Source organism: Protomyctophum bolini (genome assembly GCF_963924005.1).
Source record: "Protomyctophum bolini genome assembly, contig: SCAFFOLD_185, whole genome shotgun sequence".
Taxonomy (NCBI): Eukaryota; Metazoa; Chordata; class Actinopteri; order Myctophiformes; family Myctophidae; genus Protomyctophum; species Protomyctophum bolini.
Window position 1 is genome coordinate 43,376 of NW_027665733.1, and position 15,778 is coordinate 59,153.

The window sequence follows — 15,778 nt, forward strand, 5'->3', positions numbered from 1 at the left end:
CCTGAAAGTGTGTGAGTCCCTGTTTTTGTAAGAAAAAGGGAGGTTATTTTCCATTTCCAGCAAAATCCTGAGAACACTGTGTCCATCATGACCTGCTTTGGCACACTGTCAGTCAGTATAGAACAATAAAAACATCATTACTGTACATAGAATACACAAATGCATTACAGAACAATTTCAAATGCATCCCCAGTAGCAGTGATGATGGGCTGTAGGGATTAGGTGGTACGGTAGAGCTATTTAAAGATGGAGTGCCGTGATTCCATACAGGGCAGGCTATAGGGTTAGGTACGGCAGTGACGACATGTATCTTGTCTTTTGGTTTAGTTTAGCTTCCATGTGTTGGTCTGTGTATGTATGCACAGATGACACAAGTATTAGGGTTTAGCTTCCATCTGTTGGTCTGTGTATGTATGTACAGTATTTACAGTATGCACAGATGACACAAAGGTTTGATCCTTACCCTGTCTCTTCGCCTGCGGTCATCCCAACGCACCTGTAAACAGCAAACAACAATTTAAAATAACTGTAACATCACTGTAGAAGAACTATCGTGAACCCCAAAAAATGGCCCTTGGATAAGCACAAGTAAGGAAAGCTAGGCTGTATGTTGCTTTGAAAACCGGCATTGAATCATCGTGTTTACTGTTGTTTCTTATGGTCAAAAGGGAGAATTGGTGGAAGAGGGTTGAGGTACTGTATATGCAACATTTTAAAATCTCCTTCAAAAGGGATCTTTTCCCTTTTTTGCTTATATATGATGAATTCCTGTTCTGTTCTTTAACTACATAGAAGTGTCTATTTGTATGTCTGTATATGTTTTGATGAATTGAACAATGTTGACCCTGTTGTAAACAAGTGTAATGCTTAATTGGGTCGTCCACTCACAGTTAACAGTCTCTGTATTGAGTTTGTGCTTGAAATGTACTGTAATTCTACAAACTGTTAATACATATTTCAATCAATCAATAAAAACCTCGTTGGTGTTGTGGACATTTTAAAGTCTATTTGGGCATTGTGAGCACCCAAGACAGTTTTTAAGTTGTTTCATTCAGTATTCATTTGATATTAAATTCCTCTATAAACCCATTGTAACTTCAAACTCCATTTTAACCATGTTAGATTCATTGAAAACAGGCCTTCTAATGAGTGTTTTTTTCAATTACTTTTTTCATGTATTTTTAATAAAGCTTTTCTTTAATAGGAAAGGGATAAAGTCTGATAAAAGGAATATCAAATATCTAATTGAAACAAGAAATGTATAAACGGTGTGGCCGTGCTCTCAAAAGCCTGAGTAGGCCTAATATGATCAAATGACCCCGAGCATGTTTGAAAGTGAAATATCCAGTTAATAAAAGGATCAAAATAGCGTACTGTACTGTACTGTACTGTACCTTGCAGTATCTTTTGCGGTTGACATACATGTTGACCGTTGAACGGAACTGGATCAGACTCTGTCTCATAATGGCATAGCGCCTCCTGGAGGAGGAACACAACATGACATGGATAATATTATATAATGGCATAGCGCCTCCTGGAGGAGGTCAAACACAACATGACATGGATAATATTATTAGCTGTAGCCTAAATTAAGCTATAAAATGCAAACCTTATGACAAAATAAATATTGATAAGTTGCTGGTTTGACAGGAGAGTATTTCCTGTGCATGAAAGATGTACATATTTTCATTAATTATAAAAAAAAAAAAATCACACCCGTGTGAACTGAGTGGTGCCATGGACGTGGTGTTGGGTGCCTGCACATATGCACACATGGCATCAACGCATGGTGTTGTGTGCAGGCACACTACACTTTGTCTTTCTTTTTGCGAACGCAGTGAGCACTAACTATGAGACCTAGCAGAACATGTCTGTCTGTCTGTGTGTCTGTCTGTCTGTCACGCTGTAACACCACCAAAAATATGAATTATGATCGAAAATCTTTGTTACAATGAAACTGAATGGATGTGTTTTTTTTAATGGCAACTGTTCCATTTTGGCAGAGTCAGACGATCCGCGATGTCAACACCAGTCACTCCTCCCAGTCTCCCCCAGTCATGAAGCCTTCTACCCGGGCATAATTTCCTCTTTACGTCCCCTGTCTGTCTGGGACCACCAGAGCTCCAATAGCTATAGCAATTTACACAATCTAAATAAATAAGCATATAGAAACTATTTCACATTAACAATGTTGGTAAAACTAAGATATTTGAGGGGAAATATATAATTTATATCCACAAATAAAATATTATCATTGATTAACTCCATTCCTCTAGTCTCCATCCCTTTAGTTTCCATGAACATTGTAATTGAATGAATGTCATATCTGCAGTATGCACTGTTAGTCATGCACTTTTCAGGGAGAGTAGGGCAGACCATGATACGATCATGGTCATGATGTACATTGTTTTGTTACTAAAAATAAAATGAGACATTTTTCATATTAAAACTAAATATATGTCTGTATTGCATGTTCAAACCTAAAATGTATTTGACTAAGACTAAGACTATATAGTGCTTCTTTGTTTTAGTTTTCCGCCAGCTGGTAAAAAACACTGTTCATGTCAATGAAAGTTACATTCCGAGGTGTTTAATATTAAAACAAACGTCTTGTAACAAACACTAGCAGCGTGCTTGTTTGGGCGTGTCAGTGACTGTGTGTGGTGGTGGTGTGCAAGAGGTGGCACGCACGACCTGATGACTTAAATACATGCACGTGCGTTATTATGGATCCCACCGCAGCTCAGCCTCAACAGAGCTGAATCCGTTTTTATTCTACGGTCTCTGTCGCCCTCAAGTGGACAAAATCAGTAACAGGCCTAGAACCACAGTATGTTTCCTCTGCTGCCTTAAATGAATTACCTTTTGTAGGGTTGAGTTGAGTAAAGTTATATTTGAAAATAGGGTTAAAAAAATATCTATAACATAAATATATAACAGACCACACAATGTACTTTGAAATAACTTAAAATGGATAATAATTAACCCATGAGTTATAGTTACAATATTTAATTACTGAAGGTTAGTTCATATTGAACCCATTGCAATTTAGGCTGCTTGTTTCTTGTGTTTGTTGACACCAACAGAGAAAGAAGCATGTTGTTATTATTTTCTTATGAACACCAGACTCTGCACAACAAGCTATGAAAAAAAGAGAATACAGAAGAAACATTTAATTCTTTAAAACTATGGATGGAGCTGAAAATATTCACCATTTCAGCAACGCCAAGGAGCGCTTTCACCAAACAATAGCTGTGGAAATAGTGTATTTGGACTTGTTTACAGGTGGAGAGGAACTTTAATATTTCACCACTACACCCATAGGTGTCCCTGACAGACTTATCACACGTCACCACCAACCAGTTCATTCATTGAGCTGACTACAAGTTAAAAAAAACATTACACTAATCTACTGATGTGGTAGACAATTAGTGGACAATAAAACACTGGATAAAACATCAGCACTCGACTGCAGTAATAAACACAGATCAAATAATTTAAGGGCACTATGATCGCTTCACAGGATTCCCACACATTTTTACCAATGAATTTACAGAACCCAATTTCCAGGAATATAACAATTCAGTGCAATGATGAGTCTCTTACTCCTATGTGCAACAATGCCCAAAGACAGGCAGTGTAGCAACAATAAAGCATAGACTATAGAACGGTATGATCGGATCATTCTATTCCAAATGTTGCCTAATGTTTTTCTACACCACCTCTCCTAGGACATAGGATAAGGGCCGATTCATACTCCTATTTTAGAGCCGAATAAAAGTCGGTTCGGCTCTGTAGAGCCTACAATTTGACGTCATTTGAGGTTCGGGGGGGGTGGGGCGGGTACCGTCCTAAAGTCGGCTCTTCGGTGCTACTGAAAATTTCTGACGAGCCGAAATCATTTCGGCACTACAGCGCCAAAACAGCGGTAAAAATAGGAGTATGAATCGGCCCTTACTCTGCAGCACGCTGTGAGCTTGTAGATCGGTTCATTTTTGTCAGTGTCAAGCTGTGCTTCATTTGATGCTGATTGCCTTCATTTTACACTCTCAAGACTTGAAGATCTAATAAGGGTCCATTTGGTTACCAACTGATATCATTTAGCTGTATGGGGACCACCTGGAACCGGACCACTGGTGGCGAATCACTGCCTTACAATATTAAATATGAAGCAAATATAGATTGAAGTGCTTCGACACAAGACTGAATGGAAAGCAAAATAAAATAACAAAGTGCTCGTCACTGAACGGTACTGTAGCCCAATTTATCTTGTGCTTAAAGCAAACTAAAATAACAAAGTGCTCTTCACTGAACGGTACTGTAGCCCAATTTATCTTGTGCTTAAAGCAAACTAAAATAACAAAGTGCTCGTCACTGAACGGTACTGTAGCCCAATTTATCTTGTGCTTAAAAATGCTCATTATTTATATAAATAATGTTCTATCATTTAGTTCAACAATAAAATGTTGAAATGTATTATAGTTGTATCAAATAATGTTATATTCTTTAATTCAAACAATAAAATATGTATTTAATTTAAATACATAAAACATTTATTATTTAAAATAACAAATGTTCATAGCTGAAATTAAATTGTATGTCCCGTGAGCTGTGCAACCCGGACCACGCATCACAGCCAATATTTAACCCATTTTGGGCGGGAACCCATTTTGGTGTTTTAAGCATTGTCATGCTTTAGCTGTTGAAAAATAGCAGATCTAAAGCTCATAGCGCAGCACCGAGTGCCACACTACAAGCTTGTAGGTCTGATATTTTTGAAAAATCGTGAAAATGTGGCACAAATCTTTGAATATATATTCTTTCAGAGGGAACATTTTTAACTCATATTTGCTTCCCCCATTTTTCCCCTCACTGTATACGTTTCTTTTCCATTTTTGCTTCCTTTATGATTAATTCCTGTTCTGTTCTTTAACTATATAGAAGTGTCTATTTGTACGTCTCTAAATGTTTTGATGAATTGAACATGGTGGACCCTGTTGTAAACAAGTGTAATGCAAACTGTTAATAAATATTTCAATCAATCAATCAATTCTGGATTTGATAAGCGAGAAACACCAACACACACTCACAAAGTCACCCAAGTGAAAAACCATTAAATATACTTCATATAAAAAATAAAAAAAGTGACCAAAGTGTTCCTGTGCCTCAATGTCAGAAATGTGAGAGTTCACCGGAGGTGGGAGGAGCATTAAATGCCAACCTGGCTGAAAACACAATCTCCTCCCCTCAGTGGTGTTGGTGATGGCTCACAGACGCAGACGGCTCTCTGTGTCCGAAGCAGAGTCGATGTCCTGCGTCTGCTGTTTCATCCACATGGCAGCTCCTCGTGTCTGAGATATAGAAACAGAAAGTTAGCTCCTCTAATGCAAGTAACTGACAATATATACACAAACTCTGATGAGGCAGCATCGCATTGTTTGAAAAAAATCACTCCTGTGTGAAGTGAGGGGCTTTTTACCAACCCTTATCATCTCACATCATGACGATATCATAACATAACATATATATGTCGATTTGCTCAGTGACAGACAAAACAGACACTGTTCATTGTTAAGTTAAACGCCCGGGGGTATTTATTACATTAACCCATTCAAGGACGGGAACCCCTTTTGGGATTATGTTATGCTTTAGCTATTGAAAAATAGCAGATTTACAAGCTCATAGTGCGGCACTAAGTGCCGCGCTACGAGCTTGTAGAAAAATTGTGAAAATGTGGCGTGAATCTTTGAATATATATTCTTTCCCTGTGGACGTTTTTAACTTCAATCTTTGCTTCTGGGGGGTCTCTGGAACAGATAGGGGTCCCGCGGCCAAATACAGATAATTCTGGAGGTCCTTGACATGAAGAAAGTTGAGCACCACTGACATACTATAGATCGACAACAACAGGAGGTATGATTAATTCTAACGCGACTAGCGGTGGGCCGTCTAACACATAATCTTTGCTTAGAATTGGACGGAATTATTTAGATTTAGATTCACGCCAGCCTGTGGAGCGATGCGATGGGTTTTGATATCAATACATCACCGTCCTTTTATTGATCTCAGTCCTGGGCGACGAGTGTTACTAATTGATAGGACGGAGAACTCCGTCCTTGCCGCTCGGGTGTTAATGGCATTAAATGTTTGTGTTAGTGACAAAACAAACATTAAACTCTGTCCATTGTCAATGGACAAGACAAACATTAAACTCTGTCCATTGTCAATGGCGTTTTGAATGTTTGTCTAGACAAGACAAACTTAATTAAATTAAACATAGGAGGGGCCAGCGCCCCTCAAAAATAGAATCTTTTGTATTAGCTTTAATATGTCATGTTACTTAAGGACTGGGATCTGAGATGATGATCATTACTGTGTCTACAGTACCTGCCCCTGAGATGTCTATCAGTGAAAGATTCAATATAAAGAGGCTTTTTACAAAAGTTGTGGGGCATCTTATAAACTGGGTGGGGGCGCGAGACGAGCAGTGACGCTGACGCACAATGAATTTGGCTTAAAATAAAACGGCGATATAGCTGCAGAAGATAGAGGAGCGCATATTGGATTGGTCTTTTATTTAACAATTAAACAGCGCCTGAACCAGGCATTACCTCTCCATCAAATAAAAATATATATAATCCAAACTCCTCTGTCAATTGTAAACGAACGGTAACATGAATGAACTCTTCAAGACACTTGTCAGAAATAAAATCAACCACGGTTGATTTGATTGATCATAAAGTTAACGTGACTGTGAGTGTGTGTATGGGAAAAATATATAAACTTCACAGATTATAGATCACTTGGAATTATAACAATCTGTTGAGTATTGCCTGAATAATGCCACTGGTGAAATCCCATTTTTTATCGACATGCGATGCCGATGGAGAAATCCCACATAGTTAAATTACCGATGAAGAATTATAATCCAAGGTTTGTCAATCATATTATGGTTTATGGTTGAAAGTAAACCATAATAAGTAAACATTAAGAAGAGATCTGCAGTCATTGTGCTGCATGAGAGCAGCTCCGCTTGCTAATTGAGTTGACATTTGCGCAACTTCACTGCATGGCATTACAGTAATTAGTTATTTGCCAGCACCTGCTCCAATAAAGGCCTAAATCGAACTTTATTTATATAGCACATTTAAAACAATAAAAGCTGACCAAATTGCTGTAGGCCTACAGGCTGAAACAAGTGGAGCACAAAAAAAAGCATAATTAAAAGAAAAAACACAGGCAAATAGTATAGGCTACATAATTACAATAATATGATCAGGTGCAATTAAATGCCAAAGAGAAAAGGTGTTTTGGTCTGGGTATGTAGGAGCTGCTCTGCTGCATGGGAGTTCACAGTGATGGAACAGGTCAGTCTTCAGACAAGAAAAAAAAAAGATATCGCTGGCAACGGCAAAATCAATTCTCTGCATCGCCAAAATAAAAATATAGGCCTAGTTTCATTTGTGCCATTATACTCTCAGCCAATATGCACAACGCAGCGCATGATATTGCAGATCTTCGAATTTCCGGTGCGCGCACAAGTATAATGTACACCGCCAGGCTCCACAAGGTTCTCAGCGCAATGGCGCATCGATAAAAGTTGGGATTTTATAGTGGCATTATTCAGGCAATACTCAACAGATTGTTATAATTCCAAGTGATCTATAATCTGTGAGTTTATATTTTCATTTGGGTGTAAGTAATGTTTTTATATGACTTATCAAACATGGTAGCCTATATTTAATGTCCACTGAGCTGTGGTGCGCTTGCCTACACTCTCAATTAGGGATTTTCCCAGCGGTCATTTTCACTCTCGTGTAGCCTACAACCTTTATTCAAATAGGGTATTTTAAAATGCAACCACACTTTCGATTTATTTTTCCTGGCTCCTGGGACTGCAGCTGCACTTGTTCAGTTGACTTCCTTGTTAACACGGGGAAAGAGGAGGCGTTGCGAGGTGCTGCGAGGCGCAAGCATGGGGCCGTCTCGGACCAAAAGCGGACGCTTTTTTAATGACTATTCGATTCAAAATGTTAAAATCGATTCCCGTGCGTATCAATTGAACGTCGATTAATCAATTTTTTTGGGTCAGCCCTAGTCCACACTACTACTGTACACTATCCCAGGTTAGGGTCGGACTCACCTCAGCGGTGGACTGCAGGCTGCAGGGCGAACATGATCTGGTTGACTCCGTGGTGAACGGGCTTTCCGTAGGTGGCTCCCTTCGGTACGGGGCGTTCACGACCATCACGCCGCACACGGATACGATAGATGACGTAGCCTGTTGAAACAAAAAAAGATATGATAATGACGTAAACATACGCTAATGACGTAGCCTGTTGGAATAGAACACAGTGCTGCTGTTTTTGCTTGTAAAATGTGTTATATTGATTTCGGCAACACAAAATCTTTCTCAAATGTCATAAATACATATACCTAACATCTTACATATACCTAACATCTAAAACAAGTACTGGTGCCTTAGTTTACTCATACGTTAATCTAGATCAGTGGTAACCAACCTTTTCAAGCCCAAGAGCCCATTTTATTCCCAATTGTAAGCCAAGATCTACCACTAAAACGTGTTAGAAAAAACACTTGTTTTTTTGCTATTTCTGACAGACTCAATGCATGTGCACACATCCACACAAAGACTAAAGCTTAAATTAGAATAAATACTTATAGTAAGTTTGTTATATTATCAATGTCAAATAATATTAAGACAAATTAGAAATAATTAGTATTAGAAATATTTTGTTTCTCATTTCAATGAATATTCACATTGGCAGATGTTCAAATGACATAGGCATAACATGACCATATATATTTGCACAGATATGGTGACATACTCTCAGGGTCAGCCCACCTTTAATGAGACTGCTGTGTTATCTGCAAGCGTTTTGAAATCTGGTTCATATTTAGTGATTGCCAGTCTGAGGGTGTCATTAAGATGTGAGTCAGTCATACGAGTTCTAAACTTGGATTTTATTATTTTCATTTGTGAAAAGGCCATTTCACATAAGTATCGGACAGCAGTTCAATGACAGTAGGCTCAGTAAATAGGATTTGATACAAAAGCAGCTACTTGACTCATGCGTTGTACTTCAACAAGTTTTCATATTTCATATTTATCATATCTTTTGCTCTATGTGTGCGTGTGTACAGATTTCAAACTGTAGCATTGATTATTGTCACGGACAGAAGTCATTCTTTATTTCTTTCCCTTTGCATATGCCCTGGAGTGCACTCGCCTATTAGTTTGCATTGCAGACTGGTATATTCAGTATATTTGTCTCATTTTTATATTTTTGTTTGAGGAGAACGAGACTATGCATTCCTTTAAGCAACACAACTTCTGCAGCTGCATCCATATGTTTAGAATTTGCATCAATGATCAAATCCCAATAATAAAAAATATAACAACGAACAACGAAAACTGAAGGAGCAGCGGCGCTATCGGCTAGTAGTCCCAACTCGAAGTGTCTGCAGCCTGTCACGAGGCCCCGTGAGCACGTTGTTCCGTATTTTAATGTCGGGTCGGAGAATAAATACAGTATGAATGACGGCGGGATTTATTTGACCACTCTGTCCTGCTTTCTTCACGAGAAGAGAAGAGCGCTCACAGCTGCTAATATGGTAGCAGCCGTGTGGCTGTCAGTTCTCTTTACGGCATGACGTAATGGGAACCTGGGTCTGGGAAGCTCAGAGCTGCAGCCATTGGCTCATGATACGAGCACACGACCAATGGGACAGATCATTCAGTGTTGCTAAGATACCACCCCCCCACCACACACACGCACACACACACACACCCTTGGACGATGGGGTCTATTCTCAAACTCAGAGCCACAGCGCTCTGCTCAAAATTAATTTGTATGTGACGAGCGGCACTGACATTATTCCAATGGGTCTGAGCACTTCGCGATCGACTCGAAAGGTTCCCGCGAGCTACTGGTAGATCGCGAACCCCAGGTTGGTTACCCCTGATCTAGATCATGAAATGTAGCACATTTGTAAAAAAAGAAAAACGCTTCAACTAACGTAAATGGCACCCAGCACACTGAAACATACACACAGTGCTGTGCCCTGAGATGGAGGGATCAGCTGACCACTGCATGTCTTGTAGTTGAAGCGGATGTCAGATGTTTATAGGGTGAGCAGGAAAGGTGACAGCACTGAGCCCTGGGGAGTGCCTGTGATGTACACCAGCACCTCCGAACAGACAACCCTGCAGTCTCACATACTGCAGTCTGCCCCAGAGGTTCTTGGATCTTAGATCCATGCCACCAAACCATGCCCCCCCCCCCCCCCCCCCCCCTTCAACACAAGCTTCTGCAAGCAGTTGTGACCGGATAGTTTTGAAGACACTGGAGAAGTTTAAAAACAGCATGATTCTAACTGTATTGCCCAGGGTGTCAAAGTGTGTGAATGCCTTGTTTAGCATGTAGAATAGATGACATCATCAAACCTGGTATGCAGACTGAAGGGGGCCAATGTACTGATTGCACGGAGATGATCACAGTTCCTCCCCGTCTTCAGGGAGAGGATATCGTTTGGATCAGCCCCTCATAACACGTAGAAAATGCATGTTTTGGCCAGAAAGGAATCTTTTTCCTACCGGAAATAAAAAATACTTTGTTACTCCACTGTGCCCCTGCAGATATAAAAAAATCCCTTTCTGGCCAAAATAAATGCATTTTATACAAGTGGTGGGGAGCTCAGAGTGGAAAGTAGGCTTTCTAGTAATAACACAAGCCGCCTGTAGCCCAGCCTACAGACCCTACAGACCCAGTAAACACTCACCCTGCTAGGCCTTGTAGCCCAGCCTACAGACCCAGTAAACACTCACCCTGCTAGGCCTGCGGTCCTTGTCGGGCCTGGTGGGTCGGGGGGCTCTGTAGAGGTTGGACAGCTGGCGGTACTGCAGCAGGAAACGCATCACGTCCGACTGCTTCTTGCGCCACAACTCCTGCATGTATTTGTACGCCGACTACGCTCCCATCTTGGTTTATCTGCAGGAGGAGAGACAGCAGGACAGTAAGACAATGTACTTGTACAATAATACTTTCCGTCAAGAAATTATGTGCAGGAGTTTGGAAGCGCACGTCAAAGTCACCCTGCGCACCACCTGTTTCGAATTTGCACATAATGCAGGAGGCAGCAGTGCGCCCCGTTAATAAAAACGAGTGCTTCCAAACTGCAACACTTAGAAAAAGAATCACCTGCACAGAATGTCTTGACAGAAAGTAGCTCATATTAACAATAACAACATGTCTACAGTGGATTTTTATGACACACAAGCTCGGCAGATTGAAAGAGGATAATTCAAGCTTGGCCTACAGCTGCAATGTTGGTGAGTTTAATGTCGTTTAAGACAAGCAGATCGCAAACGCAAATTGGATGAATGGGGAGTCAATGGAGGGTATTGCAACTCTAGATTCATCCCATTATAAAAAAATCTAGAGTTGCAAATTGCTGCTAGTCTATCAACTAGGCTTGATAGATAGCCTGGTATAATCTGGGCTTTAAATGAGCTGTACTGTACTTTGAATGTTTGAACGTGTATGAAAGGTGGTATATAAATAAAATTGCCTTGCCTACTTGCTCAGACTGATATAGACTGTAAAAGGGTAACACACACACACACACACACACACACACACACACACACACACACACACAGTCTGTATAATCATTCATAGGCTACTACTCATTGTTGACAGAACATACTGTATTAATTTCACACTCAGAGATGATAGATAATTAATTCACTGTTCATTCAGTCACTGACTGAACATGTGACTCATTCAGAGATAAAGTGGGGTATTTTGACGTAAACCCACCTTTTCAGACTCCATCATGGCCCATAGCACTTACCCCACCCCCTTAGATAGCATTTGATACAGACTTATAGCATGTTATGAAGACAGCACTATAATTGCACTGTACGTAGTCATAGCACGTCATAGTACATATGTATAGCATAGTATAGTATAGTATATATGTATAGTTTATATGTATAGTTTCATTATATATATATTCCACTGTTACTTTCTTAGCTTACGCATGTTTCATGATAAATGCTTTTTATGTGATGTATTCCCATGCTTTTTTGTTCTTGCTTAATGTAAATCGCTCTGGATTAAGAGCGTCTGCTAAATGCCTAAATTGTAAACTGACTGACCTGAATGGAATGTTCTCTCTCTCTGTGTGAATATCTCTCTCTGTGTGTGTGTGTGTGTGTGTGTGTGTGTGTGTGTGAATGAGGTGTAAACTGACCTTAAGACTGTTAACACTTCCAGTCGTTCCATTCTCAGAACAGCGTTGGTTGGTAAAAATAACATGAAAAGTCCCTTTAGTTTCGCTGCTGGCTGTAGAGACACGTAACGTAATTTAACTTTGGCAATGGAACCAAATGGACCCGCTCGTTCAGACAAGACGACTCGGTTCAATATATGTAACATATTTCCTGCTACGGTATCATTTATTATTAACAATAACAAATTGTCTTTGTCAATGTCTTTGCTAAAGTTTTTCCACCACAAGCCGTCAGCATCCGGTGTGCAGCGTTTAAAAGAGGCCCGGACGGAAACACTTGAAACAGATCAGTTCCTACTCCAATGTCTGCTTCTGTCTGTCTGAGGAGGTTTACGGTACAACAGCGTTACTGCTTTTAATAACTTATAAAACATTTAAAATACCGATTATCGATGATGTTTAGGAACTTATAAAACTATAAACATTATAACGTTCATTTTCTCTCATTATAAAAGCTGTAGATTCATCGTTAAAGTTAATTATTGCTTTAAAACAAGCGTTGAGGTTAAATACACCATGTATTGTGTAATGTGTCGTTATCACCACAGAGTGGCAGCAAAGCCTATATTGTTGCCTATATATTGTAAACTGAGCTGTAAAATGAGGAGAAATGATTTGGCGTTTTAGTTGTTCATATTATTATTACTACTACTGCAAATAATAATAATAATAACAAAAAATAGTAATAGATAATAATAATATCCTTGTTGTGTGAATCTGTCTCAAACTAACAGCAGAAATATGTTCAGGATGATATGGAAATGTTTGACAACAAAACAGCAGTTTCTCAGTTATATAAGGATCCTCACAGCTTCATATCCTGCTACCCTAATAGACAGGGGGTACATGAGCACATGGCCGTTCATTCGTGCTCTATTTCCGACCAAACCACACTTCCACCACACATCTCTCTATGCAAAATAAAACCTGCACACTCCCACAAAACATATAGACTACATTGCATTCGCCAAAAATGTCTTATTTACTGTTTAAATATTACTTTTCTGACCTAATAGACAGGGGGTACATGAGCACATGGCCGTTCATTTCAAAATTCAAAAATGAAAAATGAAAAAAACTGTGGGTTATAGCCCATGTTTTTTGAAATTTTGAAAAAAAAAGTTAGCCTCGTTTCTCATCATTTTGGACCGTGGGCTATAGCCCATATCGTACGGCATACTATGGCACGCCGTTTTTCATCATTTTTGAGGATTTGAAAAAAATGAAAAATGAAAAAAACGGTGGGTTATAGCCCATGTTTTTTTAAATTTTGAAAAAAAAAGTTAGCCTCGTTTCTCATCATTTTGGACCGTGGGCTATAGCCCATATCGTACGGCATACTATGGCACGCCGTTTTTCATCATTTTTGAGGATTTGAAAAAAATTAAAAATGAAAAAAACGGTGGGTTATAGCCCATGTTTTTTGAAATTTTGAAAAAAAAGTTAGCCTCGTTTCTCATCATTTTGGACAGTGGGCTATAGCCCATATCGTACGGCATACTATGGCACGCCGTTTTTCATCATTTTTGAGAATTTGAAAAAAATTAAAAATTAAAAAAACGATGGGTTATAGCCCATGTTTTTTGAAATTTTGAAAAAAAAAGTTAGCCTCGTTTCTCATCATTTTGGACCGTGGGCTATAGCCCATATCGTACGGCATACTATGGCTCGCCGTTTTTCATCATTTTTGAGGATTTGAAAAAAATGAAAAATGAAAAAAACTGTGGGTTATAGCCCATGTTTTTTGAAATTTTGAAAAAAAAAGTTAGCCTCGTTTCTCATCATTTTGGACCGTGGGCTATAGCCCATATCGTACGGCATACTATGGCACGCCGTTTTTCATCATTTTTGAGGATTTGAAAAAAATGAAAAATGAAAAAAACGGTGGGTTATAGCCCATGTTTTTTTAAATTTTGAAAAAAAAAGTTAGCCTCGTTTCTCATCATTTTGGACCGTGGGCTATAGCCCATATCGTACGGCATACTATGGCACGCCGTTTTTCATCATTTTTGAGGATTTGAAAAAAATTAAAAATGAAAAAAACGGTGGGTTATAGCCCATGTTTTTTGAAATTTTGAAAAAAAAGTTAGCCTCGTTTCTCATCATTTTGGACCGTGGGCTATAGCCCATATCGTACGGCATACTATGGCACGCCGTTTTTCATCATTTTTGAGAATTTGAAAAAAATTAAAAATTAAAAAAACGATGGGTTATAGCCCATGTTTTTTGAAATTTTGAAAAAAAAAAGTTAGCCTCGTTTCTCATCATTTTGGACCGTGGGCTATAGCCCATATCGTACGGCATACTATGGCACGCCGTTTTTCATCATTTTTGAGGATTTGAAAAAAATGAAAAATGAAAAAAACTGTGGGTTATAGCCCATGTTTTTTGAAATTTTGAAAAAAAAAGTTAGCCTCGTTTCTCATCATTTTGGACCGTGGGCTATAGCCCATATCGTACGGCATACTATGGCACGCCGTTTTTCATCATTTTTGAGGATTTGAAAAAAATGAAAAATGAAAAAAACGGTGGGTTATAGCCCATGTTTTTTTAAATTTTGAAAAAAAAAGTTAGCCTCGTTTCTCATCATTTTGGACCGTGGGCTATAGCCCATATCGTACGGCATACTATGGCACGCCGTTTTTCATCATTTTTGAGGATTTGAAAAAAATTAAAAATGAAAAAAACGGTGGGTTATAGCCCATGTTTTTTGAAATTTTGGAAAAAAAAGTTAGCCTCGTTTCTCATCATTTTGGACCGTGGGCTATAGCCCATATCGTACGGCATACTATGGCACGCCGTTTTTCATCATTTTTGAGGATTTGAAAAAAATGAAAAATGAAAAAAACGGTGGGTTATAGCCCATGTTTTTTGAAATTTTGAAAAAAAAAGTTAGCCTCGTTTCTCATCATTTTGGACCGTGGGCTAAAGCCCATATCGTACGGCATACTATGGCACGCCGTTTTTCATCATTTTTGAGGATTTGAAAAAAATTAAAAATTAAAAAAACGGTGGGTTATAGCCCATGTTTTTTGAAATTTTGAAAAAAAAAGTTAGCCTCGTTTCTCATCATTTTGGACCGTGGGCTATAGCCCATATCGTACGGCATACTATGGCACGCCGTTTTTCATCATTTTTGAGGATTTGAAAAAAATGAAAAATGAAAAAAACGGTGGGTTATAGCCCATGTTTTTTGAAATTTTGAAAAAAAAAGTTAGCCTCGTTTCTCATCATTTTGGACCGTGGGCTATAGCCCATATCGTACGGCATACTATGGCACGCCGTTTTTCATCATTTTTGAGGATTTGAAAAAAATGAAAAATGAAAAAAACGGTGGGTTATAGCCCATGTTTTTTGAAATTTTGAAAAAAAAAGTTAGCCTCGTTTCTCATCATTTTGGACCGTGGGCTATAGCCCATATCGTACGGCATACTATGGCACGCCGTTTTTCATCATTTTT

At 38.9% G+C, this 15,778-nt stretch overlaps 2 protein-coding genes across 2 annotated transcripts in view; both read right to left on the minus strand.

Annotated features, from left to right (window-relative positions):
- Positions 1-3,825: 3,825 nt before the first annotated feature.
- On the minus strand, positions 3,826-12,554 carry LOC308312096 (uncharacterized protein). Its single transcript, XM_080794496.1, has 4 exons — positions 12,280-12,554; positions 10,850-11,012; positions 8,144-8,281; positions 3,826-5,351 (listed from the first exon to the last, which is right to left on the minus strand). The coding sequence occupies exons 2-4, from the start codon at positions 10,973-10,975 to the stop codon at positions 5,268-5,270; spliced, it is 348 nt and encodes a 115-aa protein (XP_080650622.1). The 5' UTR covers positions 10,976-11,012; positions 12,280-12,554; the 3' UTR covers positions 3,826-5,267.
- Positions 12,555-13,141: 587 nt separating this feature from the next.
- The window catches only part of LOC308312095 (unconventional myosin-XV-like), a gene marked incomplete at both ends in the record, with an annotated part of 77,883 nt that continues 75,246 nt past the window's right edge, over positions 13,142-15,778 (minus strand). The window contains one exon of the mRNA XM_080794495.1: positions 13,142-13,146. Within this exon, the coding sequence (XP_080650621.1) occupies positions 13,142-13,146 (5 nt within the window). The remainder of the gene's footprint in view (positions 13,147-15,778) is intronic.

Coding starts and splice junctions, on each gene's coding strand:
- LOC308312096 (XM_080794496.1), bottom strand. CDS start 10,975: ATGCAGGAGTTGTGGCGCAAGAAGCAGTCGGACGTGATGCGTTTCCTG. Junction 8,282..10,849: donor AGGACCGCAGGCCTAGCAGG/GTGAGTGTTTAC, acceptor TTGTTTCAACAG/GCTACGTCATCTATCGTATC. Junction 5,352..8,143: donor GCCTGCAGTCCACCGCTGAG/GTGAGTCCGACC, acceptor TCTATATCTCAG/ACACGAGGAGCTGCCATGTG.